The 24,884-nt window shown below is 44.5% G+C and overlaps 1 protein-coding gene across 5 annotated transcripts in view; it reads left to right on the forward strand.

Moving 5' to 3' along the window:
- The window catches only part of ube3c (ubiquitin protein ligase E3C), a 173,819-nt gene that overhangs the window by 130,096 nt on the left and 18,839 nt on the right, over positions 1-24,884 (forward strand). For 3 of the 5 annotated variants that reach the window (XM_085987546.1, XM_085987544.1, XM_085987545.1), the window contains exons 21-23: positions 5,092-5,280; positions 7,409-7,475; positions 23,958-24,088. In XM_085987546.1, coding sequence (XP_085843672.1) covers positions 5,092-5,280; positions 7,409-7,475; positions 23,958-24,088 — 387 coding nt within the window. Of the gene's footprint in view, positions 1-5,091; positions 5,281-7,408; positions 7,476-10,974; positions 12,995-23,957; positions 24,089-24,884 lie in introns of those variants that run through there. The other 2 variants (XM_085987547.1, XM_085987548.1) reach the window with 2 other exon arrangements.

Raw genomic sequence — 24,884 nt, forward strand, 5'->3', positions numbered from 1 at the left:
TGTTTCCTCTCAGCCTTGTATCTTAGTCATAATGCTTATCTACTTTTCCTTTTAAAAGATGCAATGGCTTCTGCCTCAACTACCCCCAGTGATAAAGGATTCTCTGCTCTAGAAAGTCTCTGCATAAGGACATTTCTCCTAACCCCCTCTTGCTCTGTGACAAATTTATATTTGATTACCCCTCTCTCACTGACTGCTCAATCAGAGGAAATAGTCTTTCCTGATGAGCCCCATCAAACCTATTCACAATATTTAAAACATCTATTAATCTCCTCGCCCTTCTCTACTCCAGTGAAATATTCCTCGTATCTCGTCTCTCCTCGTAGTTTGTCATCCTGGTGAATCTACACTGTGTACTCGCTATAGGTTTAATGTCCTTTCTATAATGGACATAGTACCGTAATTGTCACCCAGCCATTGGCGTGTACCAATTTATCATTATTTCTTTGTTCTCGTTATCTATGCCCCAGTTTATAAAATGTAAGGCCTTATGACTTCATCTACCTACACCTGCACTTTACAAGAACTAGAGCCTCCATTACCTAACCTGCCTGGTATTGATGCAGTAGAGCTGAAATTCGAATGAGGTGTAAATCTGGACATTTGACCTGAATGCAGCCTGTTCTCAGGTTAGGTTAAAATCAGGGTTTGGATCTCTCTTCCACCACGTCCATCTGCATATTTTCATTGAGTGTATGCTTCCATTCCTTGTTTTTCCTCGTAAAATGCATTGTCTCAAACTTTGCATTAATTTGAACTTTCTACCTGTTTACCATTCTATTAATCTGTTTGTGTTCTCTTGAAGTCTTTTACAACCCTCCTTACTGCTGTCCAAATCCACTACCTTTGTATCATTAAATTTCAATAGTTGTGCTCCTCTTGCCATTGCTTTGCCTTTCACGCCCTTTCTTGAAAATACACCTTTTTCCATGATAGCGATAGTGTTGCCCTAGTATTGAGATTAGCAGCAAGTCTGTGAAATTAGTTACTTAGCAGAACATAGATAGCTACAAAAGAAACTTGCCAATTTAAAATATAAGATCCACATTTGAAGTGAAATTTAAGTATCTTGTATCAATTTAAAGTTGAGAGATTATCACATGAATAGAATGAATTAACCTTCCAAAGATTACCTCAACATCATCACGTTCTTCCATAAGCCTACCAGTCAAAAGTTATACAACTATTATATGCAGGGTGAGGTTTCCTCTCTGGCACATGGTACAAGTATTTGATCTGTAAACTGACTTGTGGTCTTTGGTATGTGATAGACCAAAACCCATTTGAATCATGGTGTATGCAGAATATCTTTCACCCAGTTGTGGATGGATATCCTTAGGGATGCTCTGATCTACCTCTCTTTATGAAAGAGGCTAGGCACCCTCTCAAAGCTTTTAATATCTGTATAGAATTTTTAATTGTACTCGTCCTCTGAGCAGATAGTTAACATAACATCACAACTGCTGTCAAGGGAGATAATGGCTTTGGTGGCTGCCAGAAGAATTGTGCTTTAATAACTGAATGTTCCTACTTAATGATTTGTGATTTTGTGTTTTGGTTATGCAAGATTTACAGGGGGGGAAAAAAAGTCTAGATTTTGTGTATACAGGTAATTCCTTTGTCCTAATCATAGGGGAAAATAGGGCATTCATGATGACATACTGAATGTTTTAACTACCTGCTGCTGGGGTTGGCTGCCTGGGAAAGCCATTATATATCGGGGAAGGCTAAATCAAAGGGCTCGGATCTAAAATCTCTGGGTACATTCACAGTGCAGCAACCGGTTTCAGACTAGTAGCTGTGGTTCAGGTTCCTGCCAGGCAAAACCTTGTTTACATTGCTTGGCTCCTGCCTAGCTGAACTTCAACTGCCCTGCTTAGAGGAGAGCCCTGCGCATACTTGGATACTCGCATGAACAGAGCATCTCAAAAGTTAGATACTTAAATGTGTAGAGTGTGGGAAGAAGAGAATCTTTGCTCTCTCAAATATAAATTCAAGTCATGTTGGTTTAAAAGTGTTCCGGGGTGGAACCATTTAATCTCCATGCAATGTCAAAACAAAGCAGCGAGAGAATACCTCCTCCTGGAAATTGAGCTCCACTTTGCTGTTGAATTATGTTGGGCCTTGACTCATGATTTACACTTCCAGCTTAGTGTTGGTGTGAAGCTGAAATCACTGTGTCGAACTTAGCCTTGCAGTATAAATGCATCCTTAGAACAACAGAATTTAGTTACTTTGGCTTACTCAGTTTATGGTCCAGTTACTATTTTCCAAAAATAAAGTTCCTGCATCTAAAGATGGATAAACAACTTTGATTTAATGTATAAATATCCAAAGTATAATGCCAACAAAATATGTTGTGACATTTACATAAATTAATTCTAATTTTAACAAATTTTCCAAAAGTGATATCAAAGCCAAAATATACATGTTAATTAAAATGTATATATGTTGTACAACTTGTTTCGCACTAAAAATATTTTTGCTGCTTTCATGCAGATGGCTGGCCTTCAAAAAAAAATAAAAAATTGATTACTGCAAAAATACCCAATTAGCGCGTGTGTCATGAACAACAACAACAATTTGTATTTATATAGTGCCTTTAACGTAGTAAAATATCCCAATATGCTTCACAGGAACCTTATCAAACAAAGTTTGACACCGAGCCACATAAGGAGATGTTAGGGCAGATGACAAAAAACTTGGTCAAAGAGGTAATCTTAAAGGAGGAAAGAGAAGCAGAGAGGTTTAGGGAGAGAATTCTAGAGCTTGGGGCCTTGGCAGCTGAAAGCACGGCCGTCATGGTGGAGAGATTAAAATCGTGGATGCGCAAGAACAGAAAACGGTCATTTTCAGGTTGGCAGGCTGTTACCAATGGAGTGCCACAAGGGTCAGTGCTGGGGCCTCGGCTATTTACAATCTGTATTAATGACTTCGATGAAGGGGCCGAGTGTAATGTATCCAAGTTTGCTGCCGATACAAAGCTAGGTGGAAAAGTAAGTGTGAGGAGGATATAAAGAGTTGACAAAGGGATATATAGACAGGTTACGTGAGTGGGCAAGAAGGTGACAGATGGAGTATAATGTGGGGAAATATGAGGTTATTCACTTTGGTAGGAAGAATAGAAAAACAATATTTTTTAAATAAACTTTCAAATGTTGTTTAAAGAGATTTAGGTGTCCTTGTACACGAAACACAGCAAGTTAACATGCAGGTACAGCAAGCAATTAGGAAGGCAAATAGTATGTTGGCCTTTATTGCAAGGGGGTTGGAGTACAAGAGTAAGGAAGTCTTGCTGCAAATGTACAGGGCTTTGGTGAGACCACACCTGGAGCACTGTGCACAGTTTTGGTCTCCATCCCCAAGGAAGGATATACTTGCCTTAAGGCGGTGCAACAAAGGTTCACTAGATTGATTCCTGGGATGAGAGGGTTGCCCTATGAGAAGAGATTGAGTAGAATGAGCCTATACTCTCTGGAGTTTAGAAGAATTAGAAGTGATCTCATTGAAACATACAAGATTCTGAGGGCTTGACAGGGTAGATGCTGAGAGGTTGTTTCCCCTGGCTGGAGAGTCTAGAATTAGGGGTCATAGTCTCAGGATAAGGGGTAGGCCATTTAGGACTGAGATGAGAAATTTCTTCACTCGGAGGGTTGTGAATCTTTGGAATTCCCTACCCCAGAGGGCTGTGGATGCTCAGTCGTCGAGTATATTCAAGACAGAGATCGATAGATTTTTGGATATGAAGGGAATCGAGTGATGGGCGACCTGGCGTGAAAGTGGAGTTGAGGTCGAAGATCAGCCATGATTTTATTGAATGATAGAGTAGGCTTGAAGGGCTGTATGCCCTACTCATGCTCCTATTTCTTATGTTCTTTATGCAGGAGACCAGAATTGGAGGAGCACAGATATCTAGGGCTGGAGGAGGTTGTAAAGATGGGGAGGGGTGAGGCCATGGAGGAATTTGAAAACAAGGATGAGAATTTTAAAATCGAGGTGTTGCTTAACCGGGAGTCATTGTAGGTCAGCGAGCTGATGGGTGAATTGGACTTGATGCGAGTTAGGACACAGGCAGCAGAGTTTTGGATGACAAATTTATAGAGGGTGGAAGATGGAAGTCCGGTCAGGAGTGCGTTGGAATAGTCAAGTCTAGAGGCAACAAAGGCCTGGATGAGGGTTTCAGCAACAGATGAACTGAGGCAGGGGCGGAGTCAAACAATGTTATGGAGGTGGAAATGGTCGGAAGCTCATTTCGGGCTCAAATATGACACCAAGGTTTCGAACAGTCTGGTTCAGGCCCAGACAGTTGCCAGGGAGAGGGAAGGCGTTTGTGGTGGCGACTGAAAACAATGGCTTTGGTCTTCCCAATATTTAATTGGAGGAAATTTCTGCTCTTCCAGTACTGGATGTCGGGCAAGCTGTCTGAAAGTTTAGAGACTGTGGAGGGGTCGAGAGAAGTGGTGATGAGGTAGAGCTGGGTATCGTCCGTGTACATGTGGAAACTGACGCTGTGTTTTCGGATGATATCGCCGAGGGGCAACATGCAGATGAGAAACAGGAGGGGGACAAGGATAGATCCTTGGGGCACACCAGAGGTAACGGTGTAGGAGCGGGAAGAGAAGCCGTTGCAGTTGATTATCTGTCTGGCTACGACTGGATAGATAAGCGTGGAACCAGGCGAGTGCAGTCCCACCCAGCTGAACGATGGTGGAGAGGCGTTGGAGGAGGATGCTGTGGTCAACCATGTCAAAGGCTGCAGACAGGACGAGGAGGGATAGTTTATTACGGTCACATAGAATATCATTTGTGACTGATGAGAGCCATTTTGGTACTGTGGCGGGGCGGAAACCTGTTTGGAGGGATTCAAACATAGAATTCCGGGAAGATGAAGAGAAAGTTGATCAATTTAAAGTTTAGCACACAACCTCTGCAAACATTTGATAAAAGGGTAAGTGAGGTATTGTGCGATGTGATATTTATAGACAATGGCACTGCAGTGGTAGTTTCTGTACCTGTATGTTCCTAAAATGTTTATTGAGTGAAATTAAAATATTTCTACAGTATTCTGACTGAAAATCTTTTGCATATTAGGTGGTGGAGCTGAAGCTCGGTGGGAAAGATATTCCTGTTACCAGTGCTAACAGGATAGCCTACATCCATCTTGTTGCGGACTACAGGCTTAACAAGCAAATCCGACCACACTGTCTTGCATTCAGACAGGGGGTGGCTAATGTTGTGAACCTGGAGTGGCTGAGGATGTTTGACCAACAAGAGCTTCAGGTGAACCATCTTTCTATAGTATAGTAATCTGGGATATCACATATAGTATGTAACTTTGTCTTGGCATTTTTGTTTACACCACTTGAAACCTTTTTCACCAAATTCAGTCACCATCTGCTGGAATAAACTTTAGTGTATTTTATTATGGTTTTTAGAAAATATAAAGTATCTCAGTAAGAATTAAAAATCTAGCCTGCTAACTTTTCTTTGTGATCCAAACACCTAAACTCCAACAGTACTGTTCTGGAAAATCTGTTACTTTTGTAGGAATAATTCAGTCCAGCTTTACTTCAACTGCACTTATACAACTGTTGAAGTACTAAGACTTAATAACATTTACAGTTTCAGAATTGTATTCGGCAGCTTTTCAAAGATTCAATTATTTTTCTAAAGATGGGTATAAATGTTTTTTTTCTGTTCCAATAGTTTTTCTAACATTTACTTCATAAATTACTTCCAACAGTTACATACAGGAGTTGCAAAGTTTATTAGCAATATTTAGCGTAGAATCACATTGTTTTAGCTTGACTAATTTAGTTGATAACCACTTTCTAGATTTGATCGAGGTCTTCAAAATCATGAATGGTTTTGACAGTGTAAATAAGGAGAAACTGTTTCCAGTGGCAGAAGGGTTGGTAACCAGAGGAGACCAGAACTCAAGGTGACATGAGGAAACATTTTTTTACACAACGAATTGTTGTGATCTGTAATGCACTACCTGAAAGGGTGGTGGAAGCAGATTCAATATTAACATTCAAAAGAGAATTGAATAAATACTTGAAGGGAAAAATTTACAGCGACAGTGGGAAAGAGCAGGGGACTAGGATTAATTGGATAGCTCAACCAAAGAGCCGGCACAGGCACGGTGGGCTGAATGACCTCCTTCTGTGCTGTACCATTCTATGAATGAAAGCGGGTAAACATTTTGAAGTAACGGTGCATGTTCTATTACATTTTATAATATTTTAATGTGCCAATTGTGATACTTGTGTTACATAAATACAAGGAAAGATTCTGGTCCTTTTTGATTATGAATTTTTTAATTCTTCTGTAGCTGAGTAACTGCAACATGTGATGTGGAACTGATCATACAGACGAGAGAAGTTCCAGGTTCAATCACTGACCTCACAGAATCATACAGCATAGAAAGAAGCCATTTGGCCCATCATGCCTGAGGAGGCTCTTAGGATTAATTGGATAGCTCTACCAAATTCCCTGCCCTTTCTCCAGAGTCCTGCAAATGCCTCCTTTTCAAGTATTTATCCAATTCCCTTTTGAAAGTTACTATTGAATCTGCTTCCACCGCCCTTTCAGGTAGTGCATTCCAAATCATTTGGTTGATTGTGGTGGTGGGATGGGGTGTTGGGGGGGATGGAGTAGTTGCAATTGGTCGGAGTCTCTGGTCTGGGGAAGTGAGTAAAATTTTCTAGGATTCTTGCTGACACGTGAGCCCAAGGATCAAACCTGGAGCATTCTGGGTCTATATTGCTCAGTTCCACATAAGACATTACACCTATCAACAACCATCATGGGAGCTGAATATGAACTTTTAGATATTTTTAAACCAAGTCTAATATTTGGTTTATATATCAATTCGTAAGTCTGTCTTTTAATAAAGGGGTCCCGATGTTAACCTCAATCATGAGAATGCAAGCCTTTTAATTAGATGCCTATTTCTCATTTACTTTCATATGGTTTTTATAACCTAATACTTCCACATTTCTTTTCGATACTGCTGGGCTATAGTTGCAGTTTCTTTTGTGCTTCAGGATTATTTTTACAATATGGTACAAATTGTCAGGTGCCTTTATAGCTGTGGAAAAATTGTATTAATATGCCGGATCGCTGCAACTTACATTTGTATAATGCTCCTACCATAAAGAAAAATGTCTCCAAGCACTTTATAGGGTGTTGGAAAATGTTGAATCATGAGCAGGAGGGAGAAAGGGAAATTGGGGAATGTATTTTAGAGTGTAACATAATAAAGGCAGAATATTACTACCATAAATTTCACACGGTAAGGAATTATTTTTTCTTAAGCCAAATTGCAGGGAAATGCAGTGTCCAATGTCTATTACAAAGCTATTAAATTTTTTTAAATGTTTCCTTAACCCTCTTCTGATACCAGGTTTTGATATCTGGAGCACAAATCCCAATAGATCTGGAGGATCTCAAAAACTTCACAAACTATTCAGGTATAGATTTTTTTTTATCTAGGGCTATGGGCTATTCTTGATTTTACATGACATTGCTCATGGTGAATTAGAGAATGCACTGAAGTGTAACATGGGATGTGTGACGAGAAGCAAGTGTGATGCTTACAGGAAATGCATGCTATATGCAAAACTTGTAAATATATGCACATTGAGCATTTAAATCTGTGCTGATGATATGGTACATGATCCTTGCTGAGAAGAAATGAGGAAAAGTACAGGAAGAAAGCAAACCAATGTTTTTTCTCCTCCTCCTTGAAGACTCTGGGGTGCAGTTCCAGAGTCTCCTGCAGCCCACCAGTACTTCAAGTGGCTAATTATATTGACCAAGCTTTGTCATCCTGCCTAATATCTGCTGCTTTGGCTCAGCATCAACTTTGTCTTGATTACAATTCTGCAAAGCACCTTGGGATGTTTTCTACGTCAAAGATGCTATATAAATACAGATTGTTGTTGTATCTTAAATTACAATTTTTCATCCTTGTGTTTCAATCTTCCTGGTTTTAACGACAATGACTTCGGTCTATTCGATATTTAAATGGAGGAAATTACGGCTCGTTCAGGACTGGATGTTGGAAATAGGAAGCGGAGGGATCAAGGGAGGTGGTGGAGAACTAGAGCTAGGTGTCAGCGAACACATGGAAGCTGACCCCATGTCTTCGGATGAGGTCGCCAAGGAGAAGCAGGTAGATGAACCTAGGAAGAGGAGGGGGCCATGGCTAGACCCTTGGACTCCAGAAGTAATGGTGCAGGGGCAGGAAGAGAAACTATTGTTGGGTATGCTCTACGCAACAAGAACATATGTAGTGCCTTTTTATTAAAAAAAAAAAAAAATTTTAATTACACTGGGCTAATGAAGGAGATATTGGAACAGTTGACTAAAATCATAGTCAAAGAGATATGCTTTATGGATGGTCTTAAAGGAGAACTGGAGAAGCGCAGAGGTTTAAGGAGGGAATTCCAGAGTTCAGGTCCAAAACGGCTAAAAGCACAGCCGTCCATGATGGGGTGAAGGGAGTAGGGCATGCACTTGAGCTCAGAGTTGAAGGAACGCAGAATTTTCGGAGGATTTACAGAAATAAAGGGGGGCAAGGCCATGAATGGATTTGAACACAAGGATGAGAATTTTACATTGTAGGCATTGGGCACCTGGAGCCAATGTATTATCAACGAGCACAGCACAGAGTGATGTGTGAGCGGACGCAAGTCCGGCTGAGTGTCACCAGCGTACATGTCTTCAGATGATGCCACTGAGGTTCAGTAACTAGATGAGGCAGAGGAAGGTGCTCTAGAGGTAATGGTGTAGGGGACAGGTCGTCACAAGTAAGAATAGAACCACGAAAGGGTAGTCACACTCGGACAATAGAGAGGCTTTGGAGGAGGATAATGTCGTCGACCATGTCAAAGGTTGCAGATGGGTTGAGAAGGACCCTATGTCTCAGTCACAGAAAATATAATTTTTGACTTTGATTCGGGGTGTTTCAGTGCTGTGGCTGGGTCGGAAACCTGATTGGAAAGATTCAAACATGGAGCTGCGGGAAAGATGGGCACGGATTTTGGAGGTGGCAATACATTTAAGGACTTTGGAGAGGTACGGGAGGTTGGAGCTAGGCAGTAGTTTGCAAGGACGATGGTGTTTTTTGAGAGGTGGGCGGTGGTGTGGAAAGGGTGGGGGACAGTACCTGAGGAGAAGGAACCATTTACAATGTCAACTGGCATGGGGCGCAGGAAGGGAAGATGGACAGTCAGCAGTTTATTAGGAATGGGGTCAAGAGAGCAGAAGATGGGTCTCATGAACAAGTGAACTCGGAGAGGGCATGAGGAGGGATAGGAGAGGAACTAGAGGAAGATGCAGGTTCAGGGCTAGGGTGGTGGGAGTACTTTGGGGAAAGTTTGGCTTGGTGGGGAAGAGGGGATGTAGTGAGGCAACTGAACGGATAATCTCAATCTTGAGGACAAAGACATCCATGAGCTCTTTGCACTCCTTGAAGGTGAGTGTAAAGGGCCAGGTTAGAGGTGGATTAAGGAGACTGTTGGTAGTGGAGAAAAGAAGCCAGGGGTTATCTTTGCTTTCCAGGATGATCCTGAACTGGAGAGCAGTTTTGGTGCAGGCGAGCAGAGCCTGGTTGTGCTCGATGTAGTCCTGCCTGATCTGGCGATAGATGGCTAAACTAGTTGTGTGCCAGATACATTGAAGCCTGAGCCCTTGGACTTGAAGGAGTGAGGATAGGGACCATACCAAGGCGAATGACCAGAATGGGAGACAGTAAGAGTTTTACTTGGGGCAGGGGCATCCAAGGTTACCTAGTGATTGAGCAAATCAACGGCTACAGAAGTATTGTGAATGGAGAGCAAAAGGCTAGACAGTTGTAAGTGATTTAGGAAGATTTCACCCCCCCCCCCCCCCCCCCCCCCCCCCAAGGCCAAGGGTGACACACAAAGACATGGGGTTGGTGGGCAGAAGGAGGATGTGAATGGGGCAGGATACAAGAAGCGATATCTGGTGTTGCCAAGGGGCAACATGTAGATGAGGAGGTGGAGCGGACCAAGTCTAGTTCCATCGTATTAGGAATCGAGTGATTTCAAGAGGTGGACCAGAGCACCGTCTCTGGGGAACTGGGGATGGGCAATAAATCTGATCTTGCCAGCGTCAACAACATCCCGAAAACAAATAACAAAAAAACAAATACATCCCTCTGAAGCATAATGTTAACTATAAAGTTACACTCAATCTATCATGGTCACAGTTCATTCGCCATACGTAACATACAGTACAATCCAGAACAGACACTGTCGAGTAAAAATGGGGTGGCCCATCTGTATTCCATCCCTACAAAATACCGTGGGGGAGAAAAGAGCCTTGCGAATCAAAAACTTCATTTTAGCTTATTTCAGAAACATCACCTAAAGAGACTGCGCCAGTAGATTGAGTACCCCTGTGGCGTGACTGATAAAGTTTCTGGCCCAATATTGTTCAATACATAGCCAAACCTGCTTGAGCTTGATGGATAAGTTTTGCCAATACATTTCTCTGGCCTAATAGCCAAGACCAAAACTGCTGCTTTTAATTGTAACAAAGGAAGTTGTCCTTGTGCTTCAATTTGGTGAAATAATAAACACCCAAGAGTTACTATTTTAATTATTATTTGTAATGTAAACTTGTGGTTAAAGATAAGTTGTCAGTTAATTACCATAATTAGTGATTAATAAGTACATTTTATTATGTTGGCACTGTATCTGGGCTGAGGTCTAATTTGATGGTGGCTTTGATTTTTTTTTAATTTGTTTTAGTTTTAGAATTGCCTTCATGTTTGTTCAACTCCTTGTTAAAGAAAAATAAACCTTCAGGTGATTTATGTCCATGGATTAAGTGTCAGGGTTAAAATAACTGTCCTAACCATTTTGAAATCCTTTTTTATGGCAAGTCTGAGGAGGGTTTTATTTGTTGGTCAGCTAAACATTGAGTTTGTCTTGTTTGCAGGAATGCTTTTTATCATTAATCTGCCAAGTACTGCTACTTGGTGTGTAGTAATGATGAATAAAGGAGGAAAATGTGCGGGGGAAGCCAAAGTTAGTTGCGATATTATTCAGTGAAATCACGTCTAAACCCATATGGAAATACTGTGTCCCTTTTTTTGACTGTACATAATTTAAACTTTTTCAGATATTTGATTCTATGTAGTTTGATACTTTTAAAATTCTAATTTCTGGATGCAGTTTTTTCTGTGTAGGTAGAAAGAGGTGAAACGTATTCTGGTAAATTTTGCTAATCATTTCTGTTTAAAATTTCAATCCAAGTGCACTATATTTAATGGCAATAAGAAAATGGTCACTCTAATATGAAATATGTTAACTGTGCATAAATCACACTTGTAATTAAAGGTGCTTCACAGATCTTTGCAAATTCATATGACCTTTAGTTAGCATTTGATCATAACATGTGTGTCTACTTCCTGATTTGCAGAACTCCCGAAATTAACTTTGGAATGCTGTATAGCAGAGAAAAGGCAAATAAAGCCTGGCGTTGCATGGCAATATTCAGGGTTTACAATTTGTATCCAACAAAGTGCAATCATTTCCATCACGACTACCTACAATGCAATTGTGTCCAGTTGTTTACATTGTTTTATCGATATTTCCACCACATGTAACATTTATAGTGCTAATCATATACGTCAGCCTTTTTTTTTATTCAAGTAAGCTTGCTGCTGTTCTTTTGTGCCTGTCAGTGTGCTGAAGTGCGAATGTTTTAGCATTAATTTTAGAATCCAAGTAATCTACAATTGACGAGGTCCCCGAATAAAAGATGCTGTTTGATTCATATGTTTGAAGGACAGAACGTATTGAAAATGGTGATCATAATTCAGCTTTTTATAGTTTGGTAAACAACCACATTAATTTCCTTTCCTCGTTTAGCTCTCCTAGTTTGTAAGGTCTTTTAGGTGTTGGTTAGTGCTTTTGTGTATGGGTAGGCATCTTTGTTAAAATGATGGTTAACTCAATTTCACAAAAGAATTAGGTGTTGTGAAACTGATAGTCTAATTTTAATAATTTCAGAAATTCGACTAATTTCTGTCTCTGGATGTGTTTGAGTACCTTGGTATTTACTAAATGTGCTGGTGCCACCTAGAACAGAACATCAGTCCTACACCAACCTATCTTTTAGTCCTTTGACATCTGCCATTCAATAATGTCCAATAGGAACATCAACCAAATGGCAAGATGTATAGATAGTAAGTAAATGGAGATCACCCATGATCTAACTGAATGGCGGAACAGGCTCTCGAGGATGTTGAATGGCCTACTCCTATTCCTACAAATAAATTAAATTGCCAATGTTATTTTGTAAACGGATGATGGTAAGAAATGAAGCTAGAAAGGAGCCCATGTGTGTTCTGTACCATGGGCCTACTTTGCATGACTGTTAGTTTGCTGATTGTGGATCCTCAATCAGCAAACTGAGTTATGTTTATTGAATTTTGCTGCCCAGCACAATTAGCAGGGCTTGGGGCTGACTGCTGTCTCACTAGGAAATCTCAGCTTAGAAAAACTTCAGCCCCAAAATTCCTGGGTTGAGAGAAGGTTGACAATTATGCCTTTACAGAGCTTCTTGCACGTGAATTCACAACATGCTGGCAGCTGTCACCTGATGTGTTAATATGGCCCAGTGTCTCGCTGTAATTCAACAGCAGGTGTAAAGGGCAGGCTGGCTCCTGGGTGACTAGGAATGCCTTCTACTCCCATGGTTTGTGCTGACTCTTCGTAGGGCCACCTGTGCTGCAAAGGAACATTACAATGAAGCATGTGAATTATGCAAGCCATTGTGATGCTGAAAAGGTTCCGATGTGCCTGGGTTGGTGCAGGGATGCCATGCAATAGCCTTCTCTCTTATGACAGGACCTGAAACCAACATCCGCTCGCTCTGTGGCCAGGACATGTCTTGCACCTCTGCCATGTGGTCCGCATGCATGTCTTACCACATGGCACTTGTGCTGCTGCATCAGATACTCTGGAATTTCCAGGCCTTTGTCTTTCAAGAAAAGGCTTACTTTAGATTGAAAATGTTTCACTGCAGATTATTGCTGCTCTTTAGAATACCAGCCAACTTTTCACTGAGTTGTTCCCTCTTCAGACCTGTTGTCTATGGTGAAATTCAAATTATTTTCTGAGAGAAAATCATAATTTTGAAATGTGATGGAACCTTAGACACAACAGACAGTGAATACAGGAAGATGGCGCTAAGAAAGATCACAACGTGGTCACTTAACCAGATGCTCAGTCATTCATGTGCGTTGGTTTTGAGCAGCAGGCAGCTCGGCACCAATCCAATACATTCACTGTCCCTATTCTTTGATTTACTGTCTGTCTTTGCACATCTTCCATTTCCTTCTGCTTGCTGTGTGTCTGTCTATTCCTCAAATGGCCTTCCTAGGCTCATTATACACTGTAGGATAACAGTTTCCATTGCTGATAATCCAGGTTCTGCTAATTAGTGTTTATCTTGCATTATCCGTATGAATGATCGAATTGCAGTCCAGAGACGACATCTGGTGCCTTGCTTATGTTTGACACCCCAGTTATTCTATACCCAGCAGTGAAAGCAGCCAGCCACAGGATACTGCTTGCTTGCCCCGCTGTGAAAGCACAGATCAATGCGTACATGTGGAAATGCATAGATACTGTTCTGCTTGGGGAGGTGTTACAGCTATACTTTCCAAAACCATTTTTAAAAGACAATTAGACTCTGGCTAGAGACGACTTAACAGGCTATGTATTGAAAGGAGTCAGCTCTCTTATGAGAAACTTAACAGAAGTTCATTGGACTGCCCAAGTACTTTTCAAACATGTTTTTTATGGGTGCTTAGAATCCCTTACATTAATAATACTTTAGAAAATTGTTTTTGTATTTCAAGCATCCATTGTCGGTATCAAACAATTCCTGAGGACTTGAAGCACTGCCAGGTGCAGAATAAAGGGCCATCTGTTCTCCCTCAAAAATATGCCATAACTTAACCTCAAAGGAGCATTCTCGATTGCATTTATTAGTCATAGAGTTATACAGCACAGAAAGAGGCCCTTCGGCCCATCGTGTCTGCGCCGGCCATCAAGCCCTATCTATTCTAATCCCATTTTCCAGCACTTGGTCCGTAGCCTCGTATGCTATAGCGTTTCAAGTGCTCATCTAAATACTTCTTGAATGTTGTGAGGGTTCCTGCCTGTACCACCCTTTCAGGCAGTGAGTTCCAGATTCCAACCACCCTCTGAGTGGAACAGTTTTCATCAAATCCCCTCTAAACTGCCTGCCCCTTACCTTGAAACTATGCCCCCTAATTATTGACCCCTCTACTAAGAGGAAAAGTTCCTTTCCATCTACCCTATCTATGCCCCTCACCATTTTGTACACCTCAATCAGGTCTCCCCCTCAGCCTTCTCTGCTCAAAGGAAAACAAGCCCAGCCTGTGCAGTCTCTCTTCATAGCTGAAGCGCTCCAGCCCAGGTAACATCCTGGTGAATCTCCTCTGCACCCTCTCTAATGCAATCACATCTTTCCTATAATGTGGCGACCAGAACTGCACACCGTATTCCAGCTGTGGCCTAACTAGCGTTTTGTACAGCTCCATCACAACCTCCCTGCTCTTATATGCTATGCCTCGGCTAATGAAGGCAAGTATCCCATATGCCTTTTTAACCACCTTATCTACCTGTCCTGCTGCCTTCAAGGATCTATGTACATGCACACCAAGGTCCCTCTGATCCTCTGTCCTTCCTAGGGTCCTACCATTCATTGTGTATTCCCTTGCCTTGTTAGTCCTCCCAGAATGCATCACCACACACTTTTCAGGGTTAAATTCCATTTGCCACTGTTCTGCCAATCTGACCAACCCGTCTATCGTCCTGTAACCTGAGGCTTCCCTCCTCGCTATTTACCACTCCACCAATTTTCGTGTCATCTGCCAACTTGCTGATCATACCTCCTACATTCATATCTAAATCACTTAATGTACACTACAAACAGCAAAGGACCCAGCACCGATCCCTGTGGTACACCACTGGACATAGGCTTCCAGTCACAAAAACAACCTTCGACCATCACCCTCTGCCTCCTGCCACGAAGCCAATTTTGGATCCAATGTGCCAAATTGCCCTGGATCCCATGGGCTCTTACCTTCTTGACAAGTCTCCCATGTGGGACTTCGTCCATGTAGACTACATCAACTGCACTACCCTCATCCACACACCTAGTCACCCCCTCAAAAAATTCAATCAAATTGGTTAGACATGATCTCTCCCTGACAAAGCCATACTGACTATCCTTGATTAACTTTTGCCTCTCCAAGTGGAGACTAATTCTGTCCCTCAGAATTTTTTCCAATAATTTCCCTACCACTGATGCTAGGCTCACTGGCCTGTAATTGCCTGGTTTATCCCTACTACCCTTCTTGAATAATGATACTACATTAGCCGTTCTCCAGTCCTCTGGCACCTCCCCTGTGGCCAGAGAGATTCTGAAAATTTGTGTCAAGAGCCCCTGCAATCTCCTTCCTTGCCTCACACAGCAGCTTGGGATACATCTCATCTGGGCCTGGTGAATTATCCACTTTTTTAAGCCTGCTAAAACTGCTAGTACCTCCTCTCCCTCAATGCTAATTTGTTCAAGTATATCACAATCCCCCTGCCTGATTTCTATGCCTACATCGTCCTTCTCCATAGTGAACACAGATGCAAAATATTCATTTAAAACCTCACCTACATCTTCCGGCTCTACACACAGATTGCCACTTTGCTCCCTAATGGACCCTACTCTTTCCCTGGTTGTCCTCTTGCCCTTAATGTACTTATAAAACACCTTGAGATTTTCCTTTATTTTGCCCGCCAGTGTCTTTTTCATGCCCCCTCTTGGCTCTCCTAATTTCTTTAAGTATCCCCCTGCACTTTCTATACTTCTCTAGGGCTTCCACTGTTTTTAGTCCTTTGTATCTGCCAAAAGCCTCCCTTTTTTTCCTAATCCATTCTTGTATATCCTTTGACATCCAGGATTCCATGGACTTGTTGGTCCCACCCTTGACCTTTACGGGAACATGTTGGCACTGTACTCTATTTCCTTTCTGAATGACTCCCACTGCTCTGATGTGGATTTTCCGACAAGTAGCTGATCCCAGTCCACTTTGGCCAGATCCTGCCTTATCATGTTAAAATCGTCCGTCCCCCAATTTAGAACCTTTATTTCCAGTCCATCTTTGTCCTTTTCCATAACTACCTTAAATCTCACCGAATTATGGTCACTGTCACCAAAATGCTCTCCTATTGACACTTCAACCACTTGCCCGGCTACATTCCCTAGAATTAGGTCCAGTACTGCCCCCTCTCTTGTACATGCTGGCTCAAAAAGCTTTCCTGGGTGCACTTTAAGAATTCCGCACCCTCTAAGCCTTTCACACTCTATCCCAGTTAATATTGGGGAAGCTGAAATCCCCTACTATTATTACCCTCTTATTTCTACACTTCCCTGAGATTTGCCTACATATCTGTTCCTCTATCTCCCCCTGACTGTTTGGGGGCCTATAGTACACTCCCAGCAAAGTGCTTGCCCCCCTGTTGTTTTTAAGTTCTACCCATATGGCCTCATTAGAGGAACCTGCTAAGATACCATCCCTCCTTACTGCAGTAATTGACTCCTTGATTAATATTGCGACACCCCCTCCTTTTACACTCCCCTTTGTCTCGTCTGAAGATTCTATACCCCGGAATATTGAGCTGCCAGTCCTGCCCCTCCCTCAACCATGTCGCTGTGATAGCAACAATAGCATACTCCCATGTGTTCATCGACACCTTCAATTCATCTGCCTTACTCGCAAGACTCCTTGCATTAAAATAAATGCCATCCAGCCTTGCCATAGTCTCTTGTACCGTTACATATTTGCTCTGCCTTCCAGACTGACTTGTATTTTCCTCTATATTTGGCTCTGCATCATCCCCTACTATAGCTCCACTCCGTATCCCACCCCCCTGCCAAGTTAGTTTAAACCGCCCCCCCCCCCCCCCCCCCCCCCCCAAAACAGCATTAACAAACCTCCCCGCAAGGATGTTGGCCCCGTCCGGTTCAGGTGCAACCCGTCCGACTTGTACAGGTCCCACCTTCCCCAGAAGCGGACCCAGTGATCCAGGAAACTAAAGCCCTCCCTCCTGCACCAACTCTTTAGCCATGCATTTATCTGCTCTATCCTCCTATTCCTATACTCACTAGCACGTGGCACCGGGAGTAATCCAGAGATTACAACCTTGAGGTCCTGCTTTTTAATCTGCTACCTGTGGTAAACCACTGTCATACCTGTCTCTGTCTGTATGTGTATTCCACTAGGTACAGGTCTGGACATGCCTCGGCTGACTCCTCCCACTATTCCAGGTATATAAGTGACTACCTCCCAGTCCCTTAGTATTCTGGACGGGTCGACCACTCGAGACAAGACCTTCATTCTTTAGTTAATAAAAGCCTGATTGTTACTCGCTCAACCTCAGTCTTTTGAGTAATTGATGGCGCATCAATTTTATTAACTAAATTTTTTTATAATGGAGAAGATCCTCACACCAGCATGCCTGGACCTGGACAGTCGGGAAGCGGACGCTTCCACCAAGTTTGCTCACTGGCTCACGTGCTTCGAGACATTCCTGACTGCCTCCACTGCGGTCGAAACTGATGCGGACAAACTGTCTGTCCTGTTCTCCAAGGTGAACCACCGAGTGTACTCAGTCATCCGGGACGCGACCTCGTACACAGCCGCCCTCCAGCTCCTCAAGACCCAGTACACGCGCCCTGTGAACGAAGTATATGCTAGGCACCTTCTGGGGAGTCGCAAGCAACAACCTGGGGAATCGACTGAGGAATACCTCCAAGCACTGTCCGTGCTTGGCCGGGCCTGTGGGTGTAAGGCGGTAACGCCCACTAAGTACACGGAGGAACTGATCCGGGATGCCTTCGTAGCGGGCCACAGGTCCAACTACACCCGACAGCGACTGCTGGAGCAGAGTGACCTCACCCTCGACAAAGCCTCCGACATCGCACTAACGCTGGACGCAGCCTTCCGGGGCATGGATGCCTACTCCTCTGCGCCGTGGACGCCGCGGGGAACGACAACCTGGGACACGGTAGGACAGCCCCATAGCACTGTGCCACCCCAGCCACAGCCCAACAACGGCCCAACTACCGCAGCAGTGTCCCAAAGCCAGACAGCAGTATCCCAAGGCCAGAAATGCTACTTCTGTGGCCAGGCCAAACATCCCAGAGCGCGCTGCCCGGCGAAGAATGCGACCTGCTCGGGCTGCGGGAAAAAGGGACACTACGCCAGCGTCTGCAAGGCCAAAGCCACCCCGAACGCCAGCAGCGCCGCGTGTGGGCCGTGCGAGCCGCCATCTTGGGCAACCCCAGCCATGTGCGAACCACCGCAGCAGCAGCCATCTTGGACGACTCCAGCCACATGGGAATCATGGACACCGCCATCTTGGACACCAGCCGGGACGCAGCAGACCGCCAAACCCCCCCCCATCTGATACTCGCAGCAACACACCGACCCCTACGCTGGCCTCTGACGCTGGACCAAACGAGACCGCACCAGCTAGCTCGGTCCAAAATGGACGTTAAGGTAAACGGCCATGCAATAAACTGCCTTTTTGACTCCGGGAGCACAGAGAGCTTCATCCACCCCGACACGGTGCGGCGTTGCTCTCTCCCAGTCCTGCCTGCGCACCAGCGGATTTCTATGGCCTCCGAGTCCCAGTCAGCGGACATTGGCGGCTACTGCGTGGTGACACTAGTAGTAGACGGGACTGTGTTCAATAATTTTAAACTCCTGGTCCTGCCCGACCTCTGCGCTGCCGTTCTACTGGGGTTGGATTTCCAGTGCCACCTCAAAAGCGTTACGATGGCGTACGGTGGCCCCCTCCCCCCACTCACAGTCCGCAGCCAGCAGCCTCCAAATTGCCCGCCGCGCACCAGATGCAACCTCTCCACACTCAGAGTCCCACCCCCCCCCCACTGTTTGCTAACGTCACCCCCGACTGTAAGCCCATCGCCACAAAGAGCAGGCGATACAGTGCCGGGGACAGGGTTTTCATCAAAACCGAAGTGGAACGGCTCCTGAAGGAGGGGATTATTGAGGGCAGCTCCAGCCCCTGGCGAGCCCAGGTTGTGGTCGTTAAGACCGGCAAGAAACAACGCCTGGTCATCGACTACAGCCAAACAATAAACCGCTACACCCTGCTGGACGCCTACCCACTCCCCCGCATAGCTGACATGGTCAACCAGATCGCGCAGTACCGCGTCTTTTCGACCATTGACCTGAAATCAGCGTACCACCAGCTCCCCATCAGCCCTGAAGACCGCCAGTATACTGCTTTTGAGGCAAACGGCCGCCTCTATCACTTCCTTAGGGTTCCCTTCGGCGTTACCAACGGGGTCTCCGTCTTCCAAAGGGAGATGGACCGGATGGTTGATCAAAACGAGCTGCAGGCCACTTTCCCTTACCTAGATAATGTGACCATCTGTGGCCATGACTTGCAGGACCATGACGCAAACCTCGAGAAATTCCTCCGCACCGCCCAACTCCTGAACCTGACATATAACAAGGAGAAGTGCATATTCCGCACAGACCGCCTCGCCATCCTTGGCTGTGTTGTAGAACACGGGGTCATCGGTCCCGACCCGGACCGGATGCGTCCCCTTATGGAACCCCCACTGCCTAAAAGCTCTGAAGAGGTGCCTAGGGTTTTTTTCCTACTACGCTCAGTGGGTCCCCTACTATGCAGACAAAGCCCGTCCGCTGATCAAGTCCACCTCTTTTCCCGTGACGGCAGAGGCCCGCTTAGCCTTCCACCGTATCAAGGAAGACATTGCCAAAGCCACCATGCACGCAGTGGACGAATCCATCCCCTTCCAGGTGGAAAGCGATGCGTCCGACTTCGCTCTGGCCGCCACCCTTAATCAGGCGGGGAGACCTGTGGCATTCTTCTCACGAACCCTCCAGGGCCCAGAGACCAGACACTCCGCGGTCGAGAAGGAGGCCCAGGCTATCGTGGAGGCTGTGCGTCATTGGAGGCACTACCTGGCCGGAAAACGATTTACCCTGCTCACTGACCAGCGTTCAGTTGCTTTCATGTTTAACAACAAGCAGAGGGGCAAAATCAAAAATGACAAGATCTTGAGGTGGAGAATCGAACTTTCCACCTAACAATTACGAGATCTTGTACCGGCCTGGGAAGCTCAATGAACCCCCAGATGCCCTATCGCGTGGCACCTGCGCCAGCGCGCAGATCGATAGGCTGAGGGCCCTCCACAATGACCTCTGCCACCTGGGGGTCACCAGGTTCTTCCACTTCATCAAGGCCCGCAACCTGCCTTACTCCATCGAGGAGGTCAGGACCATGACCAAGAACTGCCAAGTCTGCGCTGAGTGCAAACCGCACTTTTATAGACCAGACAGAGCCCACCTGATAAAAGCCACTCGCCCTTTCGAACGCCTGAGCGTCGATTTCAAAGGGCCTCTCCCCTCCTCCGACCGCAATGTGTACTTCCTCAACATCATTGACGAGTACTCCCGGTTCCCGTTCGCTATCCCCTGCCCGGACATGACCAGTGCCACGGTCATTAAATGTCTGAACAGCCTCTTCACCCTGTTCGGTTTCCCCAGCTATATCCATAGCGACCGGGGCTCATCATTTATGAGCGACGAACTCCGCCAGTACCTGCTCGCTAGGGGTATAGCCACAAGCAGGACCACCAGTTACAACCCCCGGGGGAACGGACAGGTGGAAAGAGAGAATGCAACTGTTTGGAAGGCCGCCCTACTAGCCTTAAAGTCTAGGGGCCTTCCGACCTCCCGCTGGCAGGAGGTGCTCCCCGATGCGCTCCATTCGATTCGGTCACTTCTCTGCACTGCCACCAATGCCACCCCTCACGAGAAAATGTTTGTCTTCCCAAGGAAGTCCACATCGGGGACATCGCTACCGCCATGGCTGACGTCCCCAGGGCCGGTACTACTGAGAAGACACGTGAGGGCCAATAAAACGGACCCCCTGGTCGAGAGGGTCGACCTCCTCCACGCCAACCCCCAGTACGCTTACATTGCGTACCCGGACGGGCGGGAGGACACAGTCTCCATACGAGACCTCGCACCCTCGGGGACCGCTGTAACCCACTACCCATTACCACCCCCCCCCCCCCCCCCCACGACCCGATATCCAACCCCAGCAGCCGGCACGCCTGAGCCCGTCACCCACGAGGACTACACTCCAGGGCCCCAGCCTACACGGGACGCGACGCCGGAAGCTCCACCACCCCTGCCGTCGCCACGTCGATCACAGCGGCAGACAAGACCTCCGGAGAGACTCCAATACACAAACTTTTAAATACACTTCACCCCGCCGGACTCATTTTTAAACAAGGGGTGAATGTGGTAAACCACTGTCATACCTGTCTCTGTCTGTATGTGTATTCCACTAGGTACAGGTCTGGACATGCCTCGGCTGACTCCTCCCACTATTCCAGGTATATAAGTGACTACCTCCCAGTCCCTTAGTATTCTGGACGGGTCGACCACTCGAGACAAGACCTTCATTCTTTAGTTAATAAAAGCCTGATTGTTACTCGCTCAACCTCAGTCTTTTGAGTAATTGATGGCGCATCACTACCTTGCTCCCTAAATTCTTGTTGCAGGATCTCATCCCTCTTTCTACCTATGTCGTTGGTACCAATGTGAACCACGACCTCTGACTGTTCGGCCTCCCCCCTTCAGAATGCCCTGCAGCCGTTCAGTGACATCCTTGACCCTGGCACCAGGGAGGCAACATACCATCCTGGAGTCACGTCTGCAGCCGCAGAAACGCCTGTCTGTACCCCTCACTATTGAGTGTCCTGCCACTATTGCCCTTCCACTCTTACTCCTCACAGTGCCGTGAACTTGGCTCTGGTTGCACTCCCCAGAGGAAACGTCACTTTCACCGTTTTCCAACACAGAAAAACGGCTGTTGAGTGAGATGCACTCTGGGGCTTTCCTGACTACCTGCCTGCCCCCCTTCTGACTGGTTCTTCCATTTCTCACCACCCAACCCTGCAGCATCTCTAAGTGAAATGCCAGTTGGTGAAAATTAGTGGCATCTTTTTTAGTCAATAGAATGAGATTTTCATCCATCAGGCTTGGGCTGATTTGGATCTAGACCCTCGGTGAAAGCTATACTGATTGCAGCTCTAGAATCTTTTTTGAACTTTTAGTATTAGCAAATCTCCTAATATTGCTCACAATTTAGAGGGTACACTTTTTTTATTTGGCTCTTTGTGCATAACAGTACAAAATGTGTTTTCCTATTGCTAGGATGGAATGTGTACAACCTAGCCTATACCTATAAGGCTACAAAGTCTAATGGTTTATTTAAGTACTTCTTGAGGTCAGTTAGAGGCTAAATGTTTCTCTTGGTAGCTGTTCGTAAATCTCTGCTGCTTCCCTAGGCCAGAAAAACAAGAATGACCAACTTTCTTTCTCTCTTATACATCTATAACAAAATGTGACACCTGAAGCATAATGCATGTTCCCTAGGTGCAAAATATGTTATGGATAGATGTATGTGTATGAGCGGAGGTATTCTATAAAATGGTATGCCAACACTTCAGTCAGATACTGTCTAATGCACGTTTGTGTACCATATATAATGCCAGAATGCTTGCATTGGCCTTCTCACAAACACAGCCAGGGTTCTTTCTGACCTGCAGCCTGACATGTAAGTGACCTGAGCATTCATTTCAGAATTATAAAGCAATTACAATTTGTAGCTTTAAAGGAACACACACCTATACTTTACTAAAAGACAAACTTGCATTTACTAGTCGAACAATTCATTGGCCTGGAGTTTCCTCCCTGCGTGCAACCCGAAAATGTGCCACATGTTGCGTCTATTTTGCCAATGTCAAGTTCATCCAGGTATCCTCACAATCTCATTACGTAGAATATGCTCAAACTTAAAATGGGTGTAAATCAGCGTAAACAATTGGGGGGCCCAATAAAAGTGCTGAACCTCCATCATAAATTTTCAGATTTGAAGAAGAATTATAAGTTTCAACTCATTTAACCACCATTTATGCACATGAGACACAGCATATTTAAGATCCTGCAATCAGGGAAGCTTTTCAATTTTTAATGTGACATATTAAATTAAAATCCATTAAGAGAAACAAAGTAGTGCACGTGACAGTGAGGATTTTTTTTTAAATTAACACACAAAATTGCAGTTAAAAGACAAGAAAATAACTCTTTCCTTCTGCGCTTGTAAATCTGGTTGCAATGTTCAGACCCCCGAACAAGTGCAATTGGAGGGTGCTCACATTTGAGAGTCCGGGTCGTAGCCAGTTTTGCGGGCTAATGTTTGGATGGCGGGTTTGATGGACAGACATAAAAGCTAAATAAGCATATGCGGGAGAATGGAATTGCGGGTTCTGCTGATAGTTAGATGAGGAAGGCTGGGAGGAGGCTCGAAGGGAGCATAAATGCCGGCATAGACTGTTTGGGCCAAATGGCCTGTTTCTGTGTTGTATATTCTTCAACAAGACTTGGGCGTATTGTAGTTACGTGCGTAACTCACTTGTACCCAAAATTCCCTGATCTTTTAAGCCACATAATTTGTTTGTGTCCTGATTACAGGTGTATCTAGGCACAAATGGGGAGGAACCGCCAGGCCATTATATTTTACACTGTATAAGGCTCATGAAACAGCACATCCTCTGACTTGCCATGAGCAGTGCCCTGAGAGTGATTTTGACTATTTCCAGAGATGAGCTCTTGACTGTTGTATGTTTTAATGTTTACCAAAAACTAGCAAGTGACATTCAAATTGGCCCCCTGATATTTTTCAAAATGTGATAAATCATAATTTTAGAAATGCCTCTGAAGAGTGACTGTGTCTGTGCTTGCTCCCCCATTTTAGGTGGTTATTCAGCAGATCATGCGGTCATTAAAATATTCTGGAATGTGGTTGAGAATTTCACTAATGATGAAAAGCGCAAGTTGCTAAAGTTTGTCACCAGTTGCTCTCGACCACCTCTGCTGGGATTTAAGGTAAAAATTAAGGAACTTTATAAATGATCTGCACTTAAAATAAATATATTTACCTGTAAATATTTAGATGGGATCTAAATCCCATATTTTTAAACTTTTTATAACCATGTAACAGAGAAATAGAATGATTTCTCTTCACAGGTCAATGGAATTTGTTTGAAGTGCCACTCTGATAAGGATTTGACCTCCTTTTACACTGTTCTCTGCAGGGAAAGATAGAATATAGATAGTACAGTCACAAAATGCCTGTTTCAGTGTACAAGAACAGAAAACTTCAATTCAATTATAAAATTTGCAGCATGATATATTGTTACACAATGGCCCAGAAATTTGGGTCTCCACGGGTGAGTACGCATGGGGTACTCACCCGTAAGCCCAATGGAAGTGCCGGTTTCCTGCCTGCGCTGGAAACTGACGCTTCCGAGCCTCTGAACGAAGGGGTTCAGAGGTCGAACGCGTGCGCGGGAGAGGCTGCGCGTGCACATTGAACTTCAGTTATTTTTCCAGGTTTTCCCGGGAGGGTAAGTCTCCAGAAGTTAGACATGTAAAAAGCAGGCATAAGGCCTGCTTTTTACAAGGTAAGTGGTGAATTAATTAAAATTAAAACATTTTTTCCACAGGTTTATTAATTTTAAATACTTTAAAGCAAGGTAAGTTTATTTTTAGCCCCGTTAGAAATTTTTTTTAAAATTTCAGTAATTTAAATTATTGTTTAAGTTATTTCATGTAATTTATAGTTTATTTAAAAAATGTGATGTTTTTTAAAAAGTTATTTGAAGATTTAGTGCTGTTTTAG

Source organism: Somniosus microcephalus, chromosome 5 (genome assembly GCF_052327205.1).
Source record: "Somniosus microcephalus isolate GS21.2 chromosome 5, FLI_Smic_1.0, whole genome shotgun sequence".
In the NCBI taxonomy this organism is placed as follows: domain Eukaryota; kingdom Metazoa; phylum Chordata; class Chondrichthyes; order Squaliformes; family Somniosidae; genus Somniosus; species Somniosus microcephalus.